The following is a 22291-nucleotide window of genomic DNA, read 5'->3' on the forward strand; positions in this document are numbered from 1 at the left end:
CTTTGTATTACACTTACTACATATATAGAGAAGTGATTTCTACATGCGCTACTGTTGCAGTATTTCTGAGACATTTTCTTGTGGGGGAAGGTTCGTTGTATGGTTCTGTCAGGAACCCTGTGTAATTTGGGATAAATTGTCCAGGATAGAACTTTCCAACTTCAGCTTTTGAAACGTTTGGAATTTTTGAAAAATTGCTAATAATGAGGACAGTTAAGGACTGACAAGTTTGCTAGGAAGACTATGGAGTCCTCATCACTGTAAACTTAAACAAAAAAAACCATCATCATCAAAAAGCTTTAAGAAGAGTATAGACATAATAAAGTCTGTAAGTTCATTTGGTTCAGAAGATGAAGCTCTTGAGATGTATTCTGGCTCTGTTTTTTAGTGTTGTGGTGTTTGTTTGTTTGTTTTTAAGAACCAAGCCATTCTTAAGAATACAGATACGTATACAGATAATACAGCATTTTATCCTTCCTGGTTTGTGGAGTTGTTCACAGCTGTCTCACACCGCTGACATATAGTCTTTCTGGGATCAGCATGCTTAAGCTGATAGTTTGAGTGCATCCCAGCTTCATGGTATTCTGTCCAAAGTGAGTGTTCAGTGATATTAGTCAGATATCTCAGACAAATTAATGGCCAAATTTCCCTGGCCCTAGGGAGCCAGACAGGCTTTTGGCCACTGTTCCAGATACAAGTGCAGCAATGTGAAGGCAATTTATGTTGCTCATATTGTTTATCTGCACCAGCTAGGGATAGAGTTGGATCTTTGGAGCTGGTATTGTGGTCTTTGCATACACAAATGTTGCCAAGTAATAATATGCTCAGTCTGATCTGAGAGGAGCACTGATTCTGCCCGTGTGTTTGCTCTCCTGAAGGCAAAGGAATTCCATGAAATGGATGCCACATCCAGTCGTGTCTGGATTCTCACCAGTACACTGTCAACAAGTAAAGTTGTAATCATTGATGCCAATCAGCCTGGCACAGTAGTGGACCAGTTCACTGTCTGCAACGCTCATGTGCTCTGCATCTCCAGCATCCCTGGTAAGTACGGTCCACACACTGTCTGTGAGCTGCACAAGGTCACCCTCTCCACTTAAGGAGTGACAAATGTAGCATCATCACTTCAGAACGAACCCTTGGATGCTGCTGCATTCTGTAATTTTCCCTCAAAACTGTAACTCAAGATCTTGCCTTCTTGTAGGACACTTCTGTGGAGATCCTTCACTCCTGAGCATTTATTAAGTGGTTCCTTTGGCATGTAAAGGATGTCTCTTGGGAGCAAGAGTGAGCCTTGCCCAGGTTTGGGAGGGCTCTGTAGCTGTCCTGGATGTTGACATTAGGGATGAGGGGATTCGCCACAGTGTTGACTGCTGTTGTGGTGCCTCCATGGGGCTATTGAACCTCGAGGATCAGTGTCTTCCCTCCACATGGTGATCTCAGGAGTACTGCTACATTTAAATTAGCAGTGGCTGCTAGATTCATGGGAGAATCTGTTCTTTGCCCTTCAGCGGCCAGTGAGAGTGATTATCCTCCAGGCGAGATCTTTCTGGAGGGAGATGTAAATCCTGAAGAGTCATCTGGAACAGATGGTGTCTTGGCAGGAATCACTCTGGTGGGCTGTGCAACCCGCTGCAATGTGCCACGAAGCAACTGTTCCTCGCGTGGTGACACACCTGTGCTGGACAAGGGACAGAGTGAGTTCTGGGATATAAAACTTACTGGCAGTCCAATTATAGCTAGTTCCATATGACCTTCTAGTGTTATAGCTGCATCCTTCTGTCCCTGACTTAACTACTTCAGAGATCTCAAGAAGTTTCTTAATGCAGTACATGAAGACCAAAGTCCCTTTGGTACTTTTATCTTCAGAGCCCTCGTTTTCTCTCCAAGTGATCCCCATCCTGCAACCTGGCTGTGGGGCTAATAGAGCAGAGTATTTTGGACAGGTTATACGTTTGCCCTGTTAAATTTGTTTCTGTTCTTTTCTCAGCTGTGGCCTTCTCCTCTCAACCATGGCTTCATGTTAAGTCAATTAAGCCTGTATGGAAAACATAATAATGCTCTTGCTGATTCCATACTGCAGTGATAGCCTTGGAGAACTTCTGATGTTTTGCTAGTCACAGATGGTGCTTTACTTGAAAACTACCTCTGTTTCCCCATCAGAGCAGCAAACACTCTGGATAAACTGCTATCTGTGATGCAAGCTCAGGGGTTGATTGTATCTGGCAAGGAAGGATAAATTAAAAAAATTAAAAAAAAGGAACTTGATTTTAGCTAGCTTACAGCTCAGTCCTCAGCCCTTTGTACATCTCCCGCTGTTCTTTGTCTCTTAGGTGAAGTGGCTGCTGTCTGCAATGGGAAGATCAACCAGTCCCAGTCCACAGAGGAGGCAACAGAAGCTACAGAGGTACCAGAGAATGGTACAAGTGAAGCAGACCCTATTCAAGCCCGGCCTGGGCCCCTCACAGAGCACGTGTTTACGGATCCAGTCCCTGTGCAGGCACCTCTTAGGCAGAATGGGTAGGCTGTCCGGGGCCAATGTGTCAGTACAGTTCTTTACCAGCTCTCTTTTTGTAAGCTGTTTATGAGAACAAGCCTGGTCTTCTGATAAAGTGTCAAACTTTTTTTTTAGTTTTGTGTCCAAATAGTATTACAGGTGAGATGATAAGGAGAGGAAGAAACGAAATGAAAATAAACATGGTTTAGCCAGCAGCAGATTATATATCAGCTGTTAAAGAGCAAATATTTGATCTCTCAGTGTGAATTTAGAAATGCTGTTGAGACGGATCTTCCAAAACACACGTGCACTTAATGTTCTTACCGAAGGACCTTATTGATCCACATGTGAAAATGATCATGTGTTTATTCCAGTAGTAACTCTAATGTGCTGTAAAGATAATGAAGAAAGCATAAATAATAATTATGTGCTGTAAAGATGATGAAAAAAGTCATTGCCCAAAAATTCTTAAGATAAATGTGTCTGATGTGATGGGCTGAGGAGCAAGGTGGAAATCTGGGATGAAAGTCGTTCCTAAGTCATTCCTTGTTCCAGTTGTTCCTGAAAGTCATTCTCAGTTGTTTCTGTTGAAGTTAGAAATGAACAGAGAAATCATTGAACAGAGAAAATTACTGCTAAACACTAAGTTAACTTCTATGGCTGTAAAGCACTGGCTATTTGCTTTGGGGGAGAAAAAAGTTTTGCATGTTCAGGAGTCAAGCAATTGAAAAACTCTGAAGAGATGGATGTGATGTGTATATACAGATGCCCTTATCTGCCTGTGCAGTGCCAGCCTGTGAGCGCAGATGGGCATTCTGTGCATTGCTGTTCATAAACAATTCTAACAATGTTCTTTTGTCTCTTAAGGGAGAATGGTCAGCTGAAGACAGAGTCGAGCACGGTACTGCCAGATCAGGAATCAAATGGGGATGCTGCTGGGACTTGCACCAGTGCTGCCCCCACCATGTGGCTGGGAGCACAGAATGGCTGGTAGGTTCCCCTTAGGCTGGCAGATTTCTGTCACCTCAGTTGTCCTCTGGCCTCCACTCATCCTCATACATCTAGTTTGCTTTTCATTTCTGCAGTAGGGATTCATTACTAGTTCTGAGCCCTCAGCTCATCATGGACACTGTGATTTCACCTCACGTCGCACATTCGTGTCCTACTTTTATCAGGCTGAAGATGTGGGGCCTTGCTGCTAATCCTCCCTGATTTGTCCTTTCTTACAGGCTGTATGTGCACTCTGCGGTGTCTAACTGGAAGAAGTGTCTGCACTCAATAAAGCTGAAAGACTCCGTACTGAGTCTAGTGTAAGTGTGCACTCCAAGGGATGCTGAAGGAGGAGGTTTGGTGACTGAGTGATGTCTTTGGTGGGGTGATAGTTCTTTGTCAGTCATCTTTTTCCTTACACTTCTAAGTGCATCGATTTGTGAGGAAAGTTTCCTGAGGATTTTGTTATTAGAAAGCCTTGTACTGAGCCACTACCCCGTTCAATTACAGATCTGACCCAATACCATGAATGAGGTGCTACAGGACAAGTGCAGTATTGGGAAGAAAAAAGTGGGAAAGAGAAAAGCAAAATTTCAAAAGGGTGTAAATTGGGTGGAATTTGTTGAAATTGTTGGAGTTTAAAGTGTGAAAGAGAAGTTAAACTAAACAGGAAATTGTTGGATAATCCTATTACACATAATTAAGAATGATCCTCTGCCTTTACAGGATGTTCCTGCAAATGCTAAACTGAATGGGAATTGTAGACAGAATATAAAGAAGGTTTGCGTGGAAGTTAAAAATGAATTGTTCTTTACTTCCACAGACTTTGTAAAAGTACTTACTTTCCTGTGATTTCAGGCATGTGAAGGGAAGGGTCCTTGTTGCTCTGGCAGATGGAACACTAGCCATATTCCACCGAGGAGAAGGTAAAGATCAATATAATAAAAGAAAAATAAGCTGGCCAAGAGTGCAGCAATGAATTAAATGCTCTACTTAGTCAAGAAGGAAGGGTGCTGGCTTGCTAGAGTACAAACACGTGGTTAAAATGCATAGCTATTTTACACATGTAACCCTTATCGTGAAACACCCAAGGCGTACTTTAGCATAATTTCCTGAGGTTTTCTGGGGGAGAAAAAAAGTGTGTGTATGTGCTGTGTAAGCATATGTGGAGTGAATGTAACATGTCTAAGAATGCATATGCCATACAGTTGTTTGAGGCATGTTTGATAAGATTAATGCATTTGGGCCATAATCAGTGTTACTGGGCGTTCACAAATCAACTGTACAGTGCGCACACAGAGAGCTCCAAACAGCTCAGATGAGCGGTACCTGAGCAGATCACCTGTGCAGTACAAACAGGCCTGCTGCTTTCCAGGTGAGATGGATCTCTCTATAAATAGTGGAATTGGTCTCTGCATATGCAGAAGACAGAGCTGGATTTTTTTGGAAGTCTAGAAATCCCAAACAAATAGAGCCTTCACATTGCACTTGGCATTTCACTTTTCTCGTGAAAAAAGAGAAAGATGTCTGAGTAACCTGACATGCCTTAATCATGTCATTTCAAGATACTTTTTTGAATTCTGTTTCTTGTCCTCTTCACTGTTGGAGATTTTGTTTTCCCTATAACCTCAGCAGTTCTTAAGCTGTATTCATAGCCTGAGGCTCATGGGATTTTGCTAATTGTGAATAATATTTGTATATTAGGAATTTATTACTCAGTTGTTCATTGAGTAGCAGTTTATCAACAAGGGTGAAATGCACAGATTTTCTGGTTTTGTGCAATCTAATTTTCAATTCAGCCTGTCTCCTGAGTTCAGTCCTGACCATTGGCACATACAAAATGTTCCCATCAGAAATATGATAATGCTTCATCACCTAGAGGCAATCTGTCTGCAAAAGACAAAGTATCTGCCTGATTAGGTAGCAAATTAGACCAAGAGAAGGAAGATCTGATTCCTCAGCCTGGATCTGATACTTTGGGGAAATAATGATGTCTGTGATATGAGAGAGCCTCACCATAAAGACTGTATGCTCCTTTTCCTTTTAGGTTTCCACATAGTCTTGTTAACTTGTCTTTCTTCTTCTCCTGCTGTTTTTGTTGTACTTGTTATGGAAGGGTGTTTACTTCATTACAGTCAAAGGATGTTTAAATTAGCCTGAGTTGGAGAGCCTACTAAACTGTGTGTTATTGGCATGTGCTTGGTAACAATGAGGCTGTGCCTGAAGTGGTTTTATGGGCTGATGGGAAGTTCACAGACATAAGCCAGGTCAGCTTTTCAGTGTCAGCTAGGCCTGTTTATCTAGATATAAATAGAAAGGCAAGAGGATTCTGTTAAATACTGACATGTCATGAAGGAGCTGCGTTGTTTTTCACCCTTGTTTTTTCACCTTAGATGGTCAGTGGGATCTCAGTAATTACCACCTCATGGACCTTGGTCATACTCACCATTCTATCCGCTGTATGGCTGTTGTGTATGACAGAGTCTGGTGTGGCTACAAGAACAAAATCCATGTTATTCAACCTAAGACAATGCAGATTGAGGTATGAGAGCAAATGTGTATGTATGCACATACTTGTGTTGTATTTATTCTTCTAGCTGCTTTCTGCTATGGAAATGCAGAACGTTTTTATTGTCCATTGCTGACTGTAGGATGAAAATTGTCAAACTGTCAGTCTGGGTCATCTTACGACACAATCTGCCAGAGAGGTATTCATTCCTTCCTCCCTTTGCAGAGCTTAAATCTTTAGATAAGTCTGAACTGAGGACTTTCTTTGTCTTTACTAATGCTATGGGATCACGTACTGTACAAATGTATGTCTGTGCTTTACAGCTCTCCTTCATGTATGGTCTAAGACTTCTCCATCTGTAGGCGATGAGGCACAAACGATGGATATAGTTAGCAAGTCCCAGTGGTCCCACTTGCCTTAAAAAAAAAAAAGACATTCAGAGCATTTTGGTAGAAACATTTATTCAGTACAGTGGTGTTAGTACAAACCTGCTTAACAGTGCTTGGAATGATTCTGCTCAAAGAGAGAAGAAGTGCTGAAACTGAATTTCACATCAGTGAGCCAAGGCAGTTTGCTGATCTTCAGAATTCTTGAGCTGTGTCTTTACCTTCTCTACCAATCACATTGAAAGTGGTTGGTTTCTAAATGTTCCTGCTCCCAAAGTGCTCTGCAAAGAACATATTCTCTGAGGAGCTGCAACTCTGTGCCATGCGACTCCTCATTTCAAACAAGGGATTTTCTGTATACTGTAGTTAACTTCTGGCATTAATACATTTTCTTCCAAGGCCTTTGAAACCCAAACATGCAATCTCAGTCGAGGAAAATAGAATATATGTGCAGATAACTGCAGATCTTTTGTGAACTCACACCGGTCCACCTATTTTGCATTTCAGAAGTCCTTTGATGCCCACCCTCGGCGCGAGAGCCAGGTGCGACAGCTGGCATGGATTGGAGATGGAGTATGGGTTTCCATCCGCCTGGACTCCACCCTGAGGCTTTACCATGCTCACAGCCATCAACATCTGCAGGATGTTGACATCGAGCCTTATGTCAGCAAAATGCTAGGTGAGGCAGTAGGGACTGTCAGTAAATAGTCTGTTGCTTACTGAGATCAGGGAGAAATGAAAATTCATTAGAAGACCTTGCCCAAAGTCCTACAGTCTTAACTAACTCTACAATTCTTATGCACACTTACCTAGGTACTGGAAAACTGGGCTTCTCCTTTGTACGGATTACAGCTCTGCTCATTGCTGGCAACCGTCTCTGGGTGGGGACAGGGAATGGTGTTGTCATCTCCATTCCACTGACTGAGAGTAAGTGATCTTTATCAGAGATTGTTCCGTGTTGCCCTGAAAAGAACAGTGCTTTTGCATGTTATTTGTGCAGTGTGGCAGATGGCCCTGGCAGGCTAATATTTTCTGGATGTTTTTACTCTGAACCTACACACCGTTGATCATAGCCGTGTTCAGAGAGAAGAGCCCTGAGTACGAGTTACCTTGCCCTTGGTTTAACTGTTCCTTAATTATGGAACTAAGTGTGCAGTTAAATGTTTTTAGCCTATTTAAAACCAAATGGAGATTTGTTACTGTTCCTTTCAGTTCAGTTGAAGCTATATTTTTCTTGGGGCACCAATGATGTCTCTACCATCTCTACGGTCTTCTCTTTTGACAGAGCAGACTGATGTGAGCTGATTTTGTAGCTACTGGAAAAAAGGAGAAACAAAGCCTTGGAAATTGTAGCAAGTCTCCAAAAGGAGGCTCGAGTCACCAGGAAGATCTCCCTGGAAATTTTTATTTGCTGTAGACATCAAAGTATCTCCATGACAGTATTTTTCAGAAGCTGACCTCAGAAAAGCTTCGTTTACTCATAGTAGGGTTCAGTTTTTATCAGTCAAGTAGAAATCAGTATCCTAACACAAATTAAACCTGGTGAAGAGACCTAGCAGTAGTAGTTAACAGGCACATATCTAGAGCTGGAAGTTGAATTGAAGCTCTCAGTAATTCTGTTCTGTACCTCCCAGTCAGCATCTAATTTCCTTGGTGGAACATTTGTTCCAAAATATAATGGGGGAGTAGGATTTGAGGTTGACTGCAGTTGCTTTCAATGGACAGCAGTGAAATGTACATTTTCTCACCACTGGTGGCAGGAAAGCTGAGAAGCAAATAGCTCTCGTGTAAGAGGAGCAAATCTGTTGTAATTTTCCTGGAAGTCAGAGATGAAGTTGTTTCCTCTAGGGCTGCTGAAGACCCTGGGGCTGACACCAGGAAGCCAGTGACAGAATCCTCTGTACATTGTAAACTCTGTCTCACTTCTGAATCCCTATTTTAGATCCCATTCTTTCTTGGTACTGTTGTCATAATTCTGAATTAAACTTGTTCCCTGCTGTAAACCAGTTGCATTATTTTTTGGTGTTTCTGTAAAAATGTGGTAAGCTGTAAACTTTCCCTAGGAACTTTAGCAATGGATCTTTGTGACCACGGACCCTCTTCTGTCTCAGATACTATATTTATCCTCGTACGATAAGAGTAAAATGAGCAAGAACAGTGTTGGTATAAGCTGATCAAACCTGTAGCTCTTGTTATGGTTTCTCCGAGTTTATGCATTTCTGTTGCTCCCTGAATTTTCTCCCAGTAACCACCTTTTTCTTCTCTCCCATCCTACCTATCTCTTCCCGTGCCTCTGTGTGTTCCCACTCCCTCCCTGTACCTAGCTGTAGTCCTCCACCGAGGCCAACTTCTTGGGCTCCGGGGTAAGTCCACTGCCTCCTTCCTTCAGCTTGCACTCCTTTTGCACCTGCTCACCTTAGCAGTCATACTTTTCTACCCTTCCATCCTGACATTTAGTTCTCTCCACCCATTTTTCCTCATCACTCTTTCATTTTAAGCTAGTCATCTGAGAAAAGTGAACAGAGACAGTAATGTAAATGTCATCATTTCCCATAGCCAAAACCGTTTTTATCCATCTCATCAGCCATTCCTCCTTTTTCTGTGTGTCAAAGGTACTTTACTCTTCATCAGAATCAGTTCCCTTGTTCTGGTAGGCCAGGTCTGAGATGGAGATTGTAAAGATTTAGTCAGTCAGTTCCAAGAAGCAGGAGTAGAATGTTCTTCCAAGGTCTTCCATGGTCATCCTTCATTTTCCAAGGATGCTTCTCTCAATCAGTTCCAGGCCAGTGGTAGTAAGTGCTGTGGCACCTGACAGCTGCAGATAATCAACCAAGACTTTTAACAAGAGAGACTTGGATAAATACTGAAGATTGTTTGGTTTTGTGCCAGTTAAGGAAGGGTCTGAGTTCACCATTCAGATTTATACTTACTTCAGCCTTTCCACAGTCAGAAAAGAGGATTTTTTTCCCATTGTAGGATGTTCCTGTGACTGTCCAGAAACATTATCAGCATGTCTCTCTTCCTTTTAAAGCATCTGGTATTGGTCACTGTGAGAAGCCAGATATTGAGCTTGAAGCCTGAAATGCCAGTACCAGCCCTGTCTGTCAGTCAGAGGAGCTGAGCCAGTTGTAGATGCTTACAGTAAACCAAAGCACAGAGGTGTGCAGAGAGCTTTCATCTTAGGGATATTCTTGTCCCTGCACACATTGATTCTCATTCTTCTGTCCAAATATTTTTACTTATCTCAGCATCCTTTCATGAACCTGCTAGGTAAAAATCTCCTTTGTTCCTGAGCTACTTAACAGCTGAAATCCAGCCCAAGCCAACACAGAGAACTACAGATAATTAACTAAGCAATTCAGTTCTCTCTGGAAATAGAGAGAAAGTAAAAGCCGTGTGATTTTAATACTATTTGTGGTTTACTAATATGGGTACATGCAGAAGGAAAGCATCTCCTGTCCTGACCTCTGAGCACTGTTCTCTGTTCCTTGGTGAGTGGAAACATTCGCATCCTGAGAGCTCCGACCTGAAAGATGCAGGCCTCTGAGCTGACTTTGAAATCCTTGGAAGCTGTGGGTGGTGAACATCTATCTTTCTGATGTTCATTGCTTGAGTAGCTAATCTGCTTCAAGGCTAACTCAAGGACTAAGGAAGGCTCGTACTCTACTGCTGTGACATTGACTGGGCTGAGAGGCCTTCAGCCAGACACCGAGGCTGCTTTCAGCAGTCTGTGTGTTCAGAGCTTGGCATGAGCAAGGACTTGACTTGGAAACCATGAAAGTACTAGAATGAGTCCAGAGGAGGGCCACAAAGATGATCAGAGGGCTGGAGCACCTCTCCTATGAAGACAGGCTGTGGGAGTTAGGGTTGTTCAGCCTGGAGAGGAGAAGGCTCCAGGGAGACCTTATAGTGGCCTTCCAGTGCCTAAAGGGGGCTACAGGAAAGCTGGGGATTGTCAGGGATTGTAATGATAGGACAATGGGTAATGGCTTTAAACTAAAAGAGGGTAGGTTTAGATTAGATAAAAGGAAGAAATTCTGTACTCACAGGGTGGTGAGACACTGGAACAGGTTTCCCAGAGAAGTTGCGGATGCCCCATCCCTGTTCAAGGCCAGGCTGGATGGGGCTTTGGGCAACCTGGTCTGGCGGGAGGTGTCCCTGCCTAGGGCAGAGGGGTTGGAACTAGATGATCTTTAAGGTCCCTTCCAACCTAAACCATTCTGTGATTTTATGATAAACAGAAAAACTTCACCAATTCCCGGAATAGCAATAATTCTCCAGGTGTACATTAAGAGGCCTTAATGTGTCATGGGTACAGTGGAAATCTTCACTTACACAGCCAAGTACCAAAGCCAAAGGCTGATCCTAGGACAGGAAATGATTTCTGAAGGCTGGACAGGATTGCTGCTAGAGAAGAGACCTTCACTGGAACACCCCAGAGGCCTTCCCTAGCATGCCCGTCGCTCTTGTCCACAGCCTCCAGGGGTGTGTACCTCATTAGTAGCCAAATACTAGAAAAATGTAGTTTGTTATGATGAGTGGATTTACCAGCCTAACAGAGAGGGACTGCATAGTCGTGTTTGTTCTCCTCCATCACAGCCCTCACATAATTCTAGGCTCAGTTCTAGGGCCAGTTCTATGCAATATTTTTATCGATGATCTGGATGCAGGTCTGGAGTGCTTCCTCAGCAAGTTTGCTGATGATATGAAACTGGGAGGCGCTGTTGACTCCCTGGGGCATGAGGGGCCTTGCAGAAGGATCTGGACAGGTGGGAATATTGGACATTCAGCAACAGCATGAAGTTCACAAAGGAAAATGCTGGGTCCTGCAGCTGGGACAGAGTAATGCCAGACACAGGAACAGACTGGGAGACGAAGGGCTGCAGAGCAGCCCAGCAGAAAGGGATCTGGGGGTGCTGGTGACAGCAGGCTCCACGTGAGCCAGCAGCATGCCCTGGCAGCCAAGAGAGCAAAGCACATTGTGCATGAAACACAGCATAGCCAGCTGGTCAAAAGATTTTCATGCTATATTTAGTGTTGGTGTAACCCCACCTGGAGTATCGTGTGCAGTTCTGGGTGGGCTCCATGATATAAAAAGGGTGTTAAGGTCCTAGAGAGTGTCCAGAGGAGGAGAACAAAGCTGGTAAAAGGGCTGGAAGGCCTGCCTCCCCTATTAGGAGAGGCTGAGGACACCTGAGTTGTCTAGCCTGGAGAAAAGGAGGCCAGGAGGTGACCTCCTTGCTCTCTGCAACTTCCTGACGAGGGGAAGTGCAAAGTGAGGTGCTGGCCTCTGTTCCCTGTAACTGAGGATAGGACATGCAGGAACAGTACAAAGCGGTGCCAGGGGAGGTTCACATTGGACATTAGGAAAAATTTCTTTACTGTAAGGGTGGTGAAACACTGGAACAGGCTTCCTAATGAGGTTCCATGGCTGTCAGTACTCAAGAGGCATTGAGATAATGCCCTCATTAATATGGTTTAACTTTTGGTTAGCCCTGAAGTGGTCAGGCAGTTGGACTTGATGATCTTTGAAAGTCCCTTCCACCTGAACTATTCTATAAGACCTTTAAAGAGACTCGAACTTTTAAAGGTTTTCCTTCATGGCTCATGAGTTTTCTCTTTCATTGAGCCCCTTCTGTAAATGGGACCAAAACTATCATTAACAATGTTCCTTCTCCCTGTCCCCAGCCAACAAGACCTCACCCACTTCTGGAGAGGGCAGCCGCTCTGGTGGGGTCATCCACGTGTATGGCGATGACAACAGCGACAAATCTGCCAGCAGTTTTATTCCCTACTGCTCCATGGCTCAGGCACAACTCTGTTTCCACGGTCACCGTGATGCTGTCAAGTTCTTTGTCTCTGTGCCTGGTAAGGATGAGCACAGCCCTTCCTCATGAGGGCCTTGTACTGCTGTCCATTCTGTGGCAGGAGCTTGAGCTGATCTGCAGCAAAAGCTTATCCCTGCTATTTCTTAGCACAAACAGTGCCACGCAGATGTCACTGTGGCTCAGACGTTGGTAGCTTAAACTGCAATGTCTTCCGAAGTTCACCAGCAGAAGGAATTGTCCTATCCAATTGTTTCTGTGTGTTAAGTACATGAGGGTTGAGCAGAGGCACTGACGGCATCTCTGTCCTGACCCAGGCAACGTCCTCGCAACCTTGAATGGGAGTGTGTTGGACAGCCCTTCAGAGAACCCCAGCACAGCAGCCACAGAGACCGAGGGGCAGAAGCTGAAGAACGTCCTAGTGCTGAGTGGAGGAGAAGGGTACATCGATTTCCGGATCGGTGAGTGCCTGCAGTGGGAGGCATCTGGAATGGGAAGGGGTGCGGGGCTACGATCACAGAGAGAAGGATCACTGCTGTGGGGAGAGACATCTGGAAAGCAAGGCTGTTTTCCTCCTACCTCCTGCTGTGGGAGCAGATAGCAAGCATTTTCCTTGCACAGCACAAGGCTGCCAGACACTGCCCCTGCCTGAGCCAGTAGTGCCATGCAGTCAGCATGAACAAAAAAATAAAACCATATGTGCCACTGGCTCCAAACATTGCTGTCTCACTGTGGTCACCTATGCTGGTCTGGGGCGCTGTGTCATAGACATTGGCTTCCCCAAACAGAAGGGCAGTTTACCCTACCGTCAGAGATAGTTTGTTCCATTAATACAGGCCTGCTTCAGAAAAACACCATGTTGTTATAAATGTCCTGTAGGCATACAGGAAGGTCTGCGCTCATGCTGTCTGTCATCAGACTGCAGAGACTGTAGCAGTGATAATCACCTCTTCTGAAGAATTCCAAGGTAGCACAACTTGGGATTTTCTGTCCTGCCTTTCTTACTCTGCTTTCTCTCTTCAGGGGATGGAGAAGATGATGAGACAGAAGAGAATGCAGGAGATGCCACCCAGGTGAAGCCAGTACTTTCTAAGGCAGAAAGGAGCCACATTATTGTGTGGCAGGTATCATATATCCCTGAGTGAGAATTTCTCCTTTCCTACCAACGTAAGTGTCCCTCCTCCCACCTGAATGCCAAGATGTACATACAGAACGTCTGCATTATACCTACTGCTGGAAACCGACCCCAGACAACTGCAGCGGCTCCTGCCTCGGACTGTCACCCCCTTCTAACCTCTGAACTTGCAGCTTTCATCTTGGGCCTGTGCGCTTTCTGCGTGGTTGGGTTGTTATTCTGCTCTGGAGCTGGTGTCTACAAGGAGAGAAATGGCAGCGCATTGATAAAGTGAAGCTTGGAGCCAGAGCTGTGCAAAGACTTTGCCTGGGGCTGGGGAGATGGACTGGTGGTGGCTGTGGTTGTCCAGCAGGTTGCCTTGCTCCCACCTGCATGAGAAGTAGTATGTCACCCTGGTGTCCCCCACCAAAGCAGTGGTGGTAAATCACAACTCCTACAACACTAGAAAAAATCCTTTCTAGTTCACCAGTGGACTTTTCACCTTATCCACTATGCACAGAGTACACTTAAGCACAGAATAATATCCCCCAGACTGACAGCTGCCAGGTCCAAGGAGCCTTCAATAGAAAGGAGCACTTCTGCTGGTTGGCTGGAGAAGGTGGCAGTGCCATTACTGTGGGGAACACATCCTCCATACAAGCAGATGGAAAGTCTCCCTCCTCTTCTGCTGCTGTTGTCTTAGCAGTAGTGTGCTGGGTGACTGTATGTATCCATAGAGAATTGTGTGGTAGCCTCCGATGGGCGGCAGGTGTTTGACTGTGGAGGCTGTGGGGCCTTTGGAAGCTATGGTAACAAAGAGGTACTGGAACCTTATTTGAGAGCAGAAAAGGCAGCAATACTTTTAACTCCCTTTTCCAGAAATGCCAGGCAAAAAAGAACTCTTGAGCTCATTCTTTTTATGAGCCTGAAAGGTTTAGGATAAATTTGTCTCTACATAGCATTTGTTGGCTTTTAAACTACAGGTGAGGCAGATAATGTAGGTGTACTGTGGATTCTGCATTAACGTGGTGAGATTACCTTGACTCATAAGGATGTGTCCCATCCTAGGAACTGCTGACCCCCTGCTGGAAGGGGGTGGCTGTTTTCACACGGTGGCTGTCAGGTTAAGGAAGTGTGTAGATGCAGTCAAGGTGTACAGGCTCTGTCACCTGAGGTCACACAGAAAAGGGAATTGAGGCCAGATCTCCCAGCATCTTTTACCTAACATCACAAGCACTGACTGACTTTGTTATTAAGTAGCTTGAAAAGCTGTACATTTCTTACTCCTGAAAAGAATGACAACCCCTGAGAGAAATTTTGACTGCCCTCCTTGTGTAAGCTGTGCTGTGGGATTGTAAGTGTGTGTCCTGCTTATAGGAGAAGCAGCAAAAATTGGGGTCAGGGAGAGCAGTTTTAAGATCCGTATTCAGAGCGTGGCAGCTCCAGATGTGGAGGCAATGGTTTGTCCTTCTTTCTGACCTGTCTCCACAAGGGCACGTTGTTAGCGATGAATTGAGAAGATCCTGGTGATCGTCTTGTTTTTCCTGAGCTGTGCAGCACTCTCGGTCTCACAGGGATGTTCACTTCCATCTCTGGGGAATGTGTCCCAGCTGTGTCCTGCGCTTGTTGCCATGACCTGGGCTGCTCCCAAGGCTTGTGGTCTACAGCTATTTGTGTGCTGCAGGGACACAGTATTCACTGGGGAAGCTCTAACATGTAATGTTTGTCCTGATTCAGCAGCACTGAAATGCTTTTTGAATCCATAGTTCAGAAAAGGCAGGGGCACACAATTCCTCTCCGCAAGGAACCAAGAGGACACATCCAGAGAACAGAGACCTCAACTACCAAAGTACAGAGCCACAGCGGTGCCTGCACTGCCTGTGAGCACTGCTGGTGATGCATGGACCTGCACCACTCCTCACAGAGGTAGGAAACCAGCTGGACAACGTCCTCCAGCCATCAACGCACTGGAATCTCTGGCTTGCCTTTGGCTAAGGGATTCTTGGAACAGCCACCCACATGCAGGATGGGAACGTTTCACCAGGAACATCTCACTGGGGTACTGCTGACCATGCCAGACTTCTTGTTCACTTTCCCCAAATGTTTTCTGCTAGGACAAGTTCTTTGGGTCACAGCACAGAATGCATTTAAGTTAACAAGAAGATAGACGTTTAGATAGCAGATTCCACAGACATCTAACAGTTAATTAGGGCCCAGAAAATTTCATAATTTGGCCTAATTTAGGGTAAAAACAAGGCATAGTAAGTCCAATTCGTTAGCTCTGTTGAACCTCCAACATGAAAATAGAGAATTGCAGTGTTCTTACCTCTTACTGTTTGTTCTGTATTTGGTTTTAGCAGTAAAAGTGACTTGGTCTTCTGTCACCCACTGATCCCTGGCAACATAAGGAAACTGGTCTTGAGTCTCCAGCAACAGGTTCCTTTCCAGTTGGATGCATGTCTTCCTCCAAGAGAAGCACATGTGTAAGAGGGGTAGCTACAGCTAAGTAGAACCATCTTCTACTGTCAGCTTCTGTCGGTATTTGGTGGCTGCTGGGCAGCAAGGTGAGAACTGACTGGCTTCACCACACTTCCCTGTCATATCTCCACTGTGATGTATGTAAAGTATCTTGTATGTTACAAAAGGATTTTAAGAAGTGTCTTAAGGCCTGTAAACTCCGCTGTTTGGTCAGAAGATGGCATTCTGTAAAGAGACCGCTGTATGAATACGTTCCCATGCTTTTTCCCCTATGCTATCAAACAACAAACCATATCTGTTCTGTATGTAATAAATGTGTTAACATCAGCAAGTGCCCGTATGTCTTGTTCCTGTAAAGGCACTGGGATTTCTACTCAGCCTTTAATAACATCATGATATTTAAGTGGTGGGAATGGCAGCTCAAATGCTCCCCCATTTAGCAATTTATTACCAAGAAATTAGATGTTTATTACTCACTGTACTTTCCAGGAGGTGCTGATCCTGCAAGCCGCATGCCCTTGAGGCAAGTGCAATGTATAGCTTCTCCAGTGTCAGAAATAAAAGGTAGAAAAGGACTGTTCAGCTGCTGGCTATCTACAGCAGCCCTTGTGGAGTCCCCTTCAGATGAGATACTAGGGTTAACATGGCAAGTCTCAGCTTTCAGCGCTCAAGTTACCAGTGTCCTGTCAGTACAGGGTGGTAGTTCACAAAGTGCAGTAGGAATCGGTGACATTCAACACTTCAGAAAGTAAGTTTATCACACTTGTCTGCTCCTCTTAGTCCCAGCAGCATTTATACAAGTTTGTATTTATTTTTTAGAGTTGAATTCATTCAAAGGATATACGTAGCAGTAAAAGATAAGAAGTGACAGAAAAGTCATGAAAATTATTGTGAGTAGGATTATGAATACTGACTCTGCCAATTACCACTTGTCAGTTTGCAGGGTGAACTGCATTAAGTAGGATCCTTGCTGCTGGCTTCCCAAACAATTAGATGATGAATTATGTCTGCTTCCTCATTAACTGCCTATGCATCCTTAGGGCATGCATGTAAAATTGTAAACAGTAGTACACTCTAGTATCAGTGACATATGAATAGTTTGGTGCAGTAGCTTGAGAACAGAGCGTTTGGCTCTGCCTTGTAACATCAGTCACTTGCCTTGTAACTAACTGCTCTGCCCATGGTGGCCTATTGAGGCCTCCCACCTGCAATCCCTATGAAGACCAGTGGAAGAGTCCAAAGCTTTACAGGACCCAAGTGAATCTGTAGCATCTTGGAAGCAGTAAACAAGCTCTTGGAAAAGGCCCTGAGGGCAGGAGCCCTGGCTGACAGGGGCTGTCAAGGTGCTGCGTGCTTTAAGCAGGTAGGTGAGGCAGCTCCTCTGTCCCCTATACTGCACGTCCCAGGATTTCCCTGCTCTGCCCTGCCGTGGCTCCGGCCCAGTCTGGAGCTGGAAATGTTTTGAGTTTATTCTTTCTTCCCCCATGGAGCAGCAGCTGTTCTCTAGAGAGAGCAAGAGAGGGAGAGCCTGTTTTTAAGCATACGCTTGTTCCCTTGGTTTTACTCCATGACGTGTCTCCACGCTGTTGTCCCCGTCCTGGAGTGCTGTCAAGGCTGAGCATAACTTTTGGAAGCTGTCAGTGGCATGAAAAGCTGCAGGGGCAGCAGGCAGAGGGACCCTGGGGCAAAAGCACCGAACACACCTGTTAATCGCAGAGAACCTGAGGACCCCCTGCAATGATCCCAGCTGAAAGGTCTGCCCTCCCAAAGGCAGAGGAGCCCCAGCAGGAGTCGTGCTGGAGGCCTTTAACCTCAGGAGCCAGCTCTGCCTTGAGCAGTAGTGCCCGAGGGGAGCCTCCTCCATAGGTGAGCTGTGCTGCATTTGCTGTATCCAAATGCATTCATGGTTAAGGAGGCTACAGAAAACAAAGCTGTTTTCCATCCACAGCAAGCTGCAGCTGGAGGTGTCACAGCCTGTAACAGTATTTGTGCATTTATCAACACTGGATTTTCCGCCACTGGATGCTCCCCTTGCTTCTAAAGCCAGGGAACCAGCACTAGTGTGTACCCTTCACAGCTCCTGCCATGGGCTTTCACAGTAGAGGAACGAGAGCTCAGTTCTTCCCAGCTTTTGTGCCTTGCCATAGGACCAGCTTTTAACCCATGAGAAAACTCTCATCCCATGGCAGCTTAAACTTTCAGGAGGCTTTGGTGAGGAACCCCATACAAGTGCAGGTGGCTGATGTTGACCCATTTGCTTCTGGCTGTCGACAACCCCCTTCTGGCAGCTGTGGGCACATTACTCTGTGCCATCCCAGCCTTCCATACACACTGGAAAGGGCACAGAGTCCAGTTTTTGCTTGCTTTCAGTAAATTCCTTGGTGACTTTAGGATGCTGCTGCAAATAGAACAGCAACTCTCAAGTATTTACTGCAGCAGACAAAAGTGCCGAATAGCTACTACTGCAGGAAGCTAGGTTACTAACCTGAACAACTTCTGTGATACCTTCACCACACCCAGACGAGAACCACTCCCCAGCACCCTAACAGCTCTTGACACTGCAGCAGAAGCCACAACCAGTGTGAGAAAAAGTGAAATCCTAAGCGCTGCACTGAGGAGTCGCATTTTTGCAACTTTTACCACAACTGGAATACGTGATAGTTTGTTATTGGCTTCAAATAGTAGCAGCTAATGCTGGAGCCCTTGTACTTCCAGAACTGATTCTCCCATCTCAGGACAGTCAGCTCTGGGAATAAAGCTCAGTATCCAAAGTCAAGTTGTGTTCCTCCCACGTTGTTCATTGCAATCATATGTGAGCAGCTCAGATACTCTGCACTGGGTAAAAGGAGTCTGATGCCCCGCCTGTATTTGGTAAACTAAAGGTTCTGCATTTGCATCTCAACTAATCATGACGACCTCCAGGCACTGGAAAGAAATACATCAAGTTTTCTTAGAAATGTACTGTGGAAATAAGAAATTGTTTATTTAATCTCAGAGATACATTTACACACAGCTCTGGGAAACAATGTGATATTCTTAGTTATTTTTCTGTGATTTAGGAAGGTACTTAAACTACCTGAACAATGTTCTTTAAAAAAAAAATCCTTTTTCAGGCTGTAAGGAAACTGTACTCCAAAGAATTGTAGCTGGGTGACAGGCACTACAAATTCAGAGAATATACAGGGAACTAAGAAGGCTCCTCTGCTGCGACCAAAGTTATGCAAAAAAAAAAAATCTGAGTGTTTCTGCACCTTTCCTTTTAGATGAGGTTACTATACAGTCCTGTGGAGAAAAATAAGAAACCTGAATCCACCATACCACAGTGGGCAAGTGGGTCCTCGTTAAGGTGATGTGCTGTTCACACACAGCAAAAGCACGGGGGAAGCTCAGGTGATAGAACAAGACTTTACACTGATGTCCCTGTAGTTTTTTTCTTTGCTACCTGAACGTGAGAGGCCACGGCCTTCTTCAGATCGATCAGTGGCTCCTCTGTGATTGCTCTTCCCTCTTTCTGCCACTGAGCAAGGATCATGGCTCGGAGCAGAGGCGGGTATGGAAGGTACCGAACGGTCTCCTCTGGCACTGGGGTGCATTTCTTGAAGGTCTCCTCCTCATGCTTGGGCACCATACGCCAGTCATGGTACATGACTTTGTCGATCTCTTTCATTACTTTTTCGGTTTTGCCTGAGAAAAGATGATGAATGCCAGTGGTCAGTGCTCTCAACAACAGACTGCTTCCAGGAAACACAGCAAGCGTCAACTTTCCTGTATCACAGATGCTACAAGAGGCAAGAGTAAAGGAAACTTTTCGAAAGATCACAGTATGTTCAGCCTATACTATGGGATCCCACTTCTGTCCTTGGAAATCAGAACAGGAACAGACAAAAGGTATCAGGCAAGTTGTTCTGTGCTGACCAGAAGTCATGACTTGTAATATAAAAATCACTTTGTCTCTCTGTTTTATTTACCATGGGTAAGAATGAGAGCAATTTATCTCTACACTGATGAAGGTTCCCTGGGAAGTTTAATGTTAAAAATAACCAACAAGTTCAAAAGCTTTGGATGAGAAGTGTTTCAGAAACTCCAGTAAGTTACATTTCTAAAGCAGCTTTAAAAATAGGGAAATTCACTCACACAACTCTATGTATTATTTTAAAATCCTGGTAATGTAGGTTTACTTGCCAACACTCCCATTTCACTGATGATTTTACCTGGAATGCCCTCATGTGTTCATTCCGTGTCTCACTGTTGAGGTCTGAAAGCAGTCTGGCACCTCCTGTAGGGCTTTGTTAGTGCAGTATCTTTCCCCATGGCCAAGGTGTACTGGCTTTCCCATAATATTCCTTAGAATGGCAACGTGAGGGCTAGACCCCGACATTTGAAACTAAAAAAATGACAGCTTTTTTCTCGCTAATAAATTTGAGAAAATTAAAAAAAAACAACAAACTTAGCGGTTCTCCTGCAGCTCCCCCACCCCCACACACCTCGTTCTCTGGTGCTGCTTACAGACGCTTTCCCCAAACCCTGCAGAAAAAGGAGGTGCTCTTACCTCTGAAGGTCAGGTACCCCCAGGCTCTGCCGTGGTCCATGTTCTGCAAAGAAAGCGAGAGGGCGCTCAGAGCGGCCCCGGGAGCGGGGCAGGGCCCTGGGGACGGCGGGCCGGGCCTGGCGGCTGCCGCTCGGAGCCCCCCGCCCGCGGCCGGGCCGGCGCCGTTACCTCGGCCGTGTAGTCCGCCCGGACCTTGGCGATGACCCAGTAGCAGGGCTCGTCGTGCGCCCAGAGCCAGGACTTGCGGGTGACCGTGCGGCCCACGCCGAACCGCGGCAGGCGGCAGAGCAGCGCCAGCAGGCGGCTCTCGCTGCGCGCGTCCCGCCAGGCCAGCGCCGGCAGGCGCTTCTGCGTCAGGGGCCGCCGCATGCTCTCGTAGTCCAGGGCGAAGCGCTGCGAGTCCCGCGGCCGCTCCTTCAGCGCCCGGTACTCGCGGATCTTCTTGGCCATGGCGGCGATGGGCCGGTGCAGCTTCTTGCGAGCCATGGCGCCGGCCGCCCCGAGCCGAGCCCCCCCCCGCAGCCCCGGCCCGGCCCGGCCCGGCCCGCCGCTTCCTGCCGCCCCGGAAGCCGCCGCGGCGGAACGCTCGGGCTGCGCCCTCGGCGGGCGGGGCTCCGGGAGGCGCCCGGCTGGGCCCCGCCGCCGCCGAGCGGCCGCCCCGGGCCTGTGCGGCAGGCGAAGTGCCCAGAGAGGGCGGCCGGCCCCCCCCCCCCCTCCCGGAGCTCGCCTTCTCCACAGAGCCCCGGGCCTCCCGGCTGCCGCCCTGCCCGGAGTGAGTCCGGGCCTCGGGCACCCGCGGCCCAGCAGCAGGCTGGGGGCGCTCAGCACGGGTCCTGTCGGGCAAACCCCCCCGGCAGGGATGGGGCACGGGCACGGCAGTGCTGGGTGCAACGCCCGGGAACGGGGAAGTCAAACCCGCCCAAGGGCCCTGCAAGTTCTCGCTCGCTGTTCGTCGTGGGCAGTAGTCAGGGCTGAAACACCCGGGCTTTCAAAGGCAGCCTGGCAGTGCCCTCACATGTTAATGTACCAGAGTCCCTTCCAATCAGCCCGTCGTGTTTGTCAGAATGGGTTTGGGTAATCACTGAATTAGGTTTTAGCAAGATGAAGCCAAGTTGTAACCGGATTCCCCGAGACCAGACCAAGTCCCCCACAGCAACAACTGCTCCGACAGCAGCGATTGTAACGGGGCCAGGAACCACCGTCTGCATCGGGGGAAGCAGAACACTGCTTAGCTCCAGCCACATTAGCCCATGGATTGTGGCTACAGACTGGCAAATTAAACCTGACAGAGGTGTTTCTTTTTGGTTTTGTTTTCTTTTTTTTTAAAACCGTATCTTATATTGAAGGAAATGCATCCATCCTGATAATTCTGTAGAGTCCTTTATTGAAGGCATTCAGACATACAGACAGCAGTTTTTGTCAGCAAGCAGATGAGAGATGTGCACAGGAATGGGATGTGTGTGGAGGTTACAAAATAAAACTCCATTTCAAATGATGTTAATATTCTTAAAATATGCATTGGCCAGTCGGCCATGCAGTTCACCAGGGATACAAGCGCAGTGCATGAGTATCTTCTGGCATCCAGGCACACTTTGGTCTGCACATCCTGACAGCAAGTTTTCTCGGGTAGCAGTGACACGCTTGATTGTTTTCCCTTAAGGCAAGCTCTCACGCCGAAGGAAGCCCCTTCGCTCTGGCAGCACCACAGGGCCCTTTACTGAAGACGCTCGGTAACAGCGTCCCTCACCAGCAGCGGGAAATGCCGGGACGGACGCTGGCACGGCGCAGGCAAGGCACGCAGCGCCCACAGCCGGCGGCCTGGCAGAGCAGCTGTGACCCAGCAGCGACAGCCACTTACCCCGCCGTGCTCAGCACGAAGCTTTCCTGCTTGGCCGCACCTTCTGCGCCGCCGGCGGGCAGGGCGAACCTGTGCGAGGCCTCCG

The 22291-nt window shown here is 46.6% G+C and overlaps 2 protein-coding genes across 2 annotated transcripts in view; one reads left to right on the top strand and one right to left on the bottom strand.

Annotated features, from left to right (window-relative positions):
• MAPK8IP3 (mitogen-activated protein kinase 8 interacting protein 3) overlaps positions 1–16126 on the top strand; it is a 71150-nt gene extending 55024 nt beyond the window's left edge. Inside the window, exons 20-32 of the mRNA XM_080557129.1 lie at positions 879–1044; positions 1512–1697; positions 2334–2520; positions 3365–3487; positions 3727–3807; positions 4346–4413; positions 5881–6029; positions 6890–7061; positions 7196–7309; positions 8707–8745; positions 12071–12250; positions 12525–12668; positions 13231–16126. Coding sequence (XP_080413255.1) covers positions 879–1044; positions 1512–1697; positions 2334–2520; positions 3365–3487; positions 3727–3807; positions 4346–4413; positions 5881–6029; positions 6890–7061; positions 7196–7309; positions 8707–8745; positions 12071–12250; positions 12525–12668; positions 13231–13352 — 1731 coding nt within the window. The 3' untranslated portion in view covers positions 13353–16126. The remainder of the gene's footprint in view (positions 1–878; positions 1045–1511; positions 1698–2333; positions 2521–3364; positions 3488–3726; positions 3808–4345; positions 4414–5880; positions 6030–6889; positions 7062–7195; positions 7310–8706; positions 8746–12070; positions 12251–12524; positions 12669–13230) is intronic.
• A 2632-nt stretch (positions 16127–18758) lies between these two features.
• Positions 18759–20922, bottom strand: MRPS34 (mitochondrial ribosomal protein S34). The gene is made up of 3 exons (XM_080557119.1): positions 20517–20922; positions 20349–20391; positions 18759–19483 (listed from the first exon to the last, which is right to left on the bottom strand). The coding sequence occupies exons 1-3, from the start codon at positions 20832–20834 to the stop codon at positions 19206–19208; spliced, it is 639 nt and encodes a 212-aa protein (XP_080413245.1). The 5' UTR covers positions 20835–20922; the 3' UTR covers positions 18759–19205.
• Between the last annotated feature and the right edge of the window lie 1369 nt (positions 20923–22291).

Source organism: Anser brachyrhynchus, assembly GCF_964034855.1.
Source record: "Anser brachyrhynchus genome assembly, chromosome: 15".
Classification (NCBI taxonomy): domain Eukaryota; kingdom Metazoa; phylum Chordata; class Aves; order Anseriformes; family Anatidae; genus Anser; species Anser brachyrhynchus.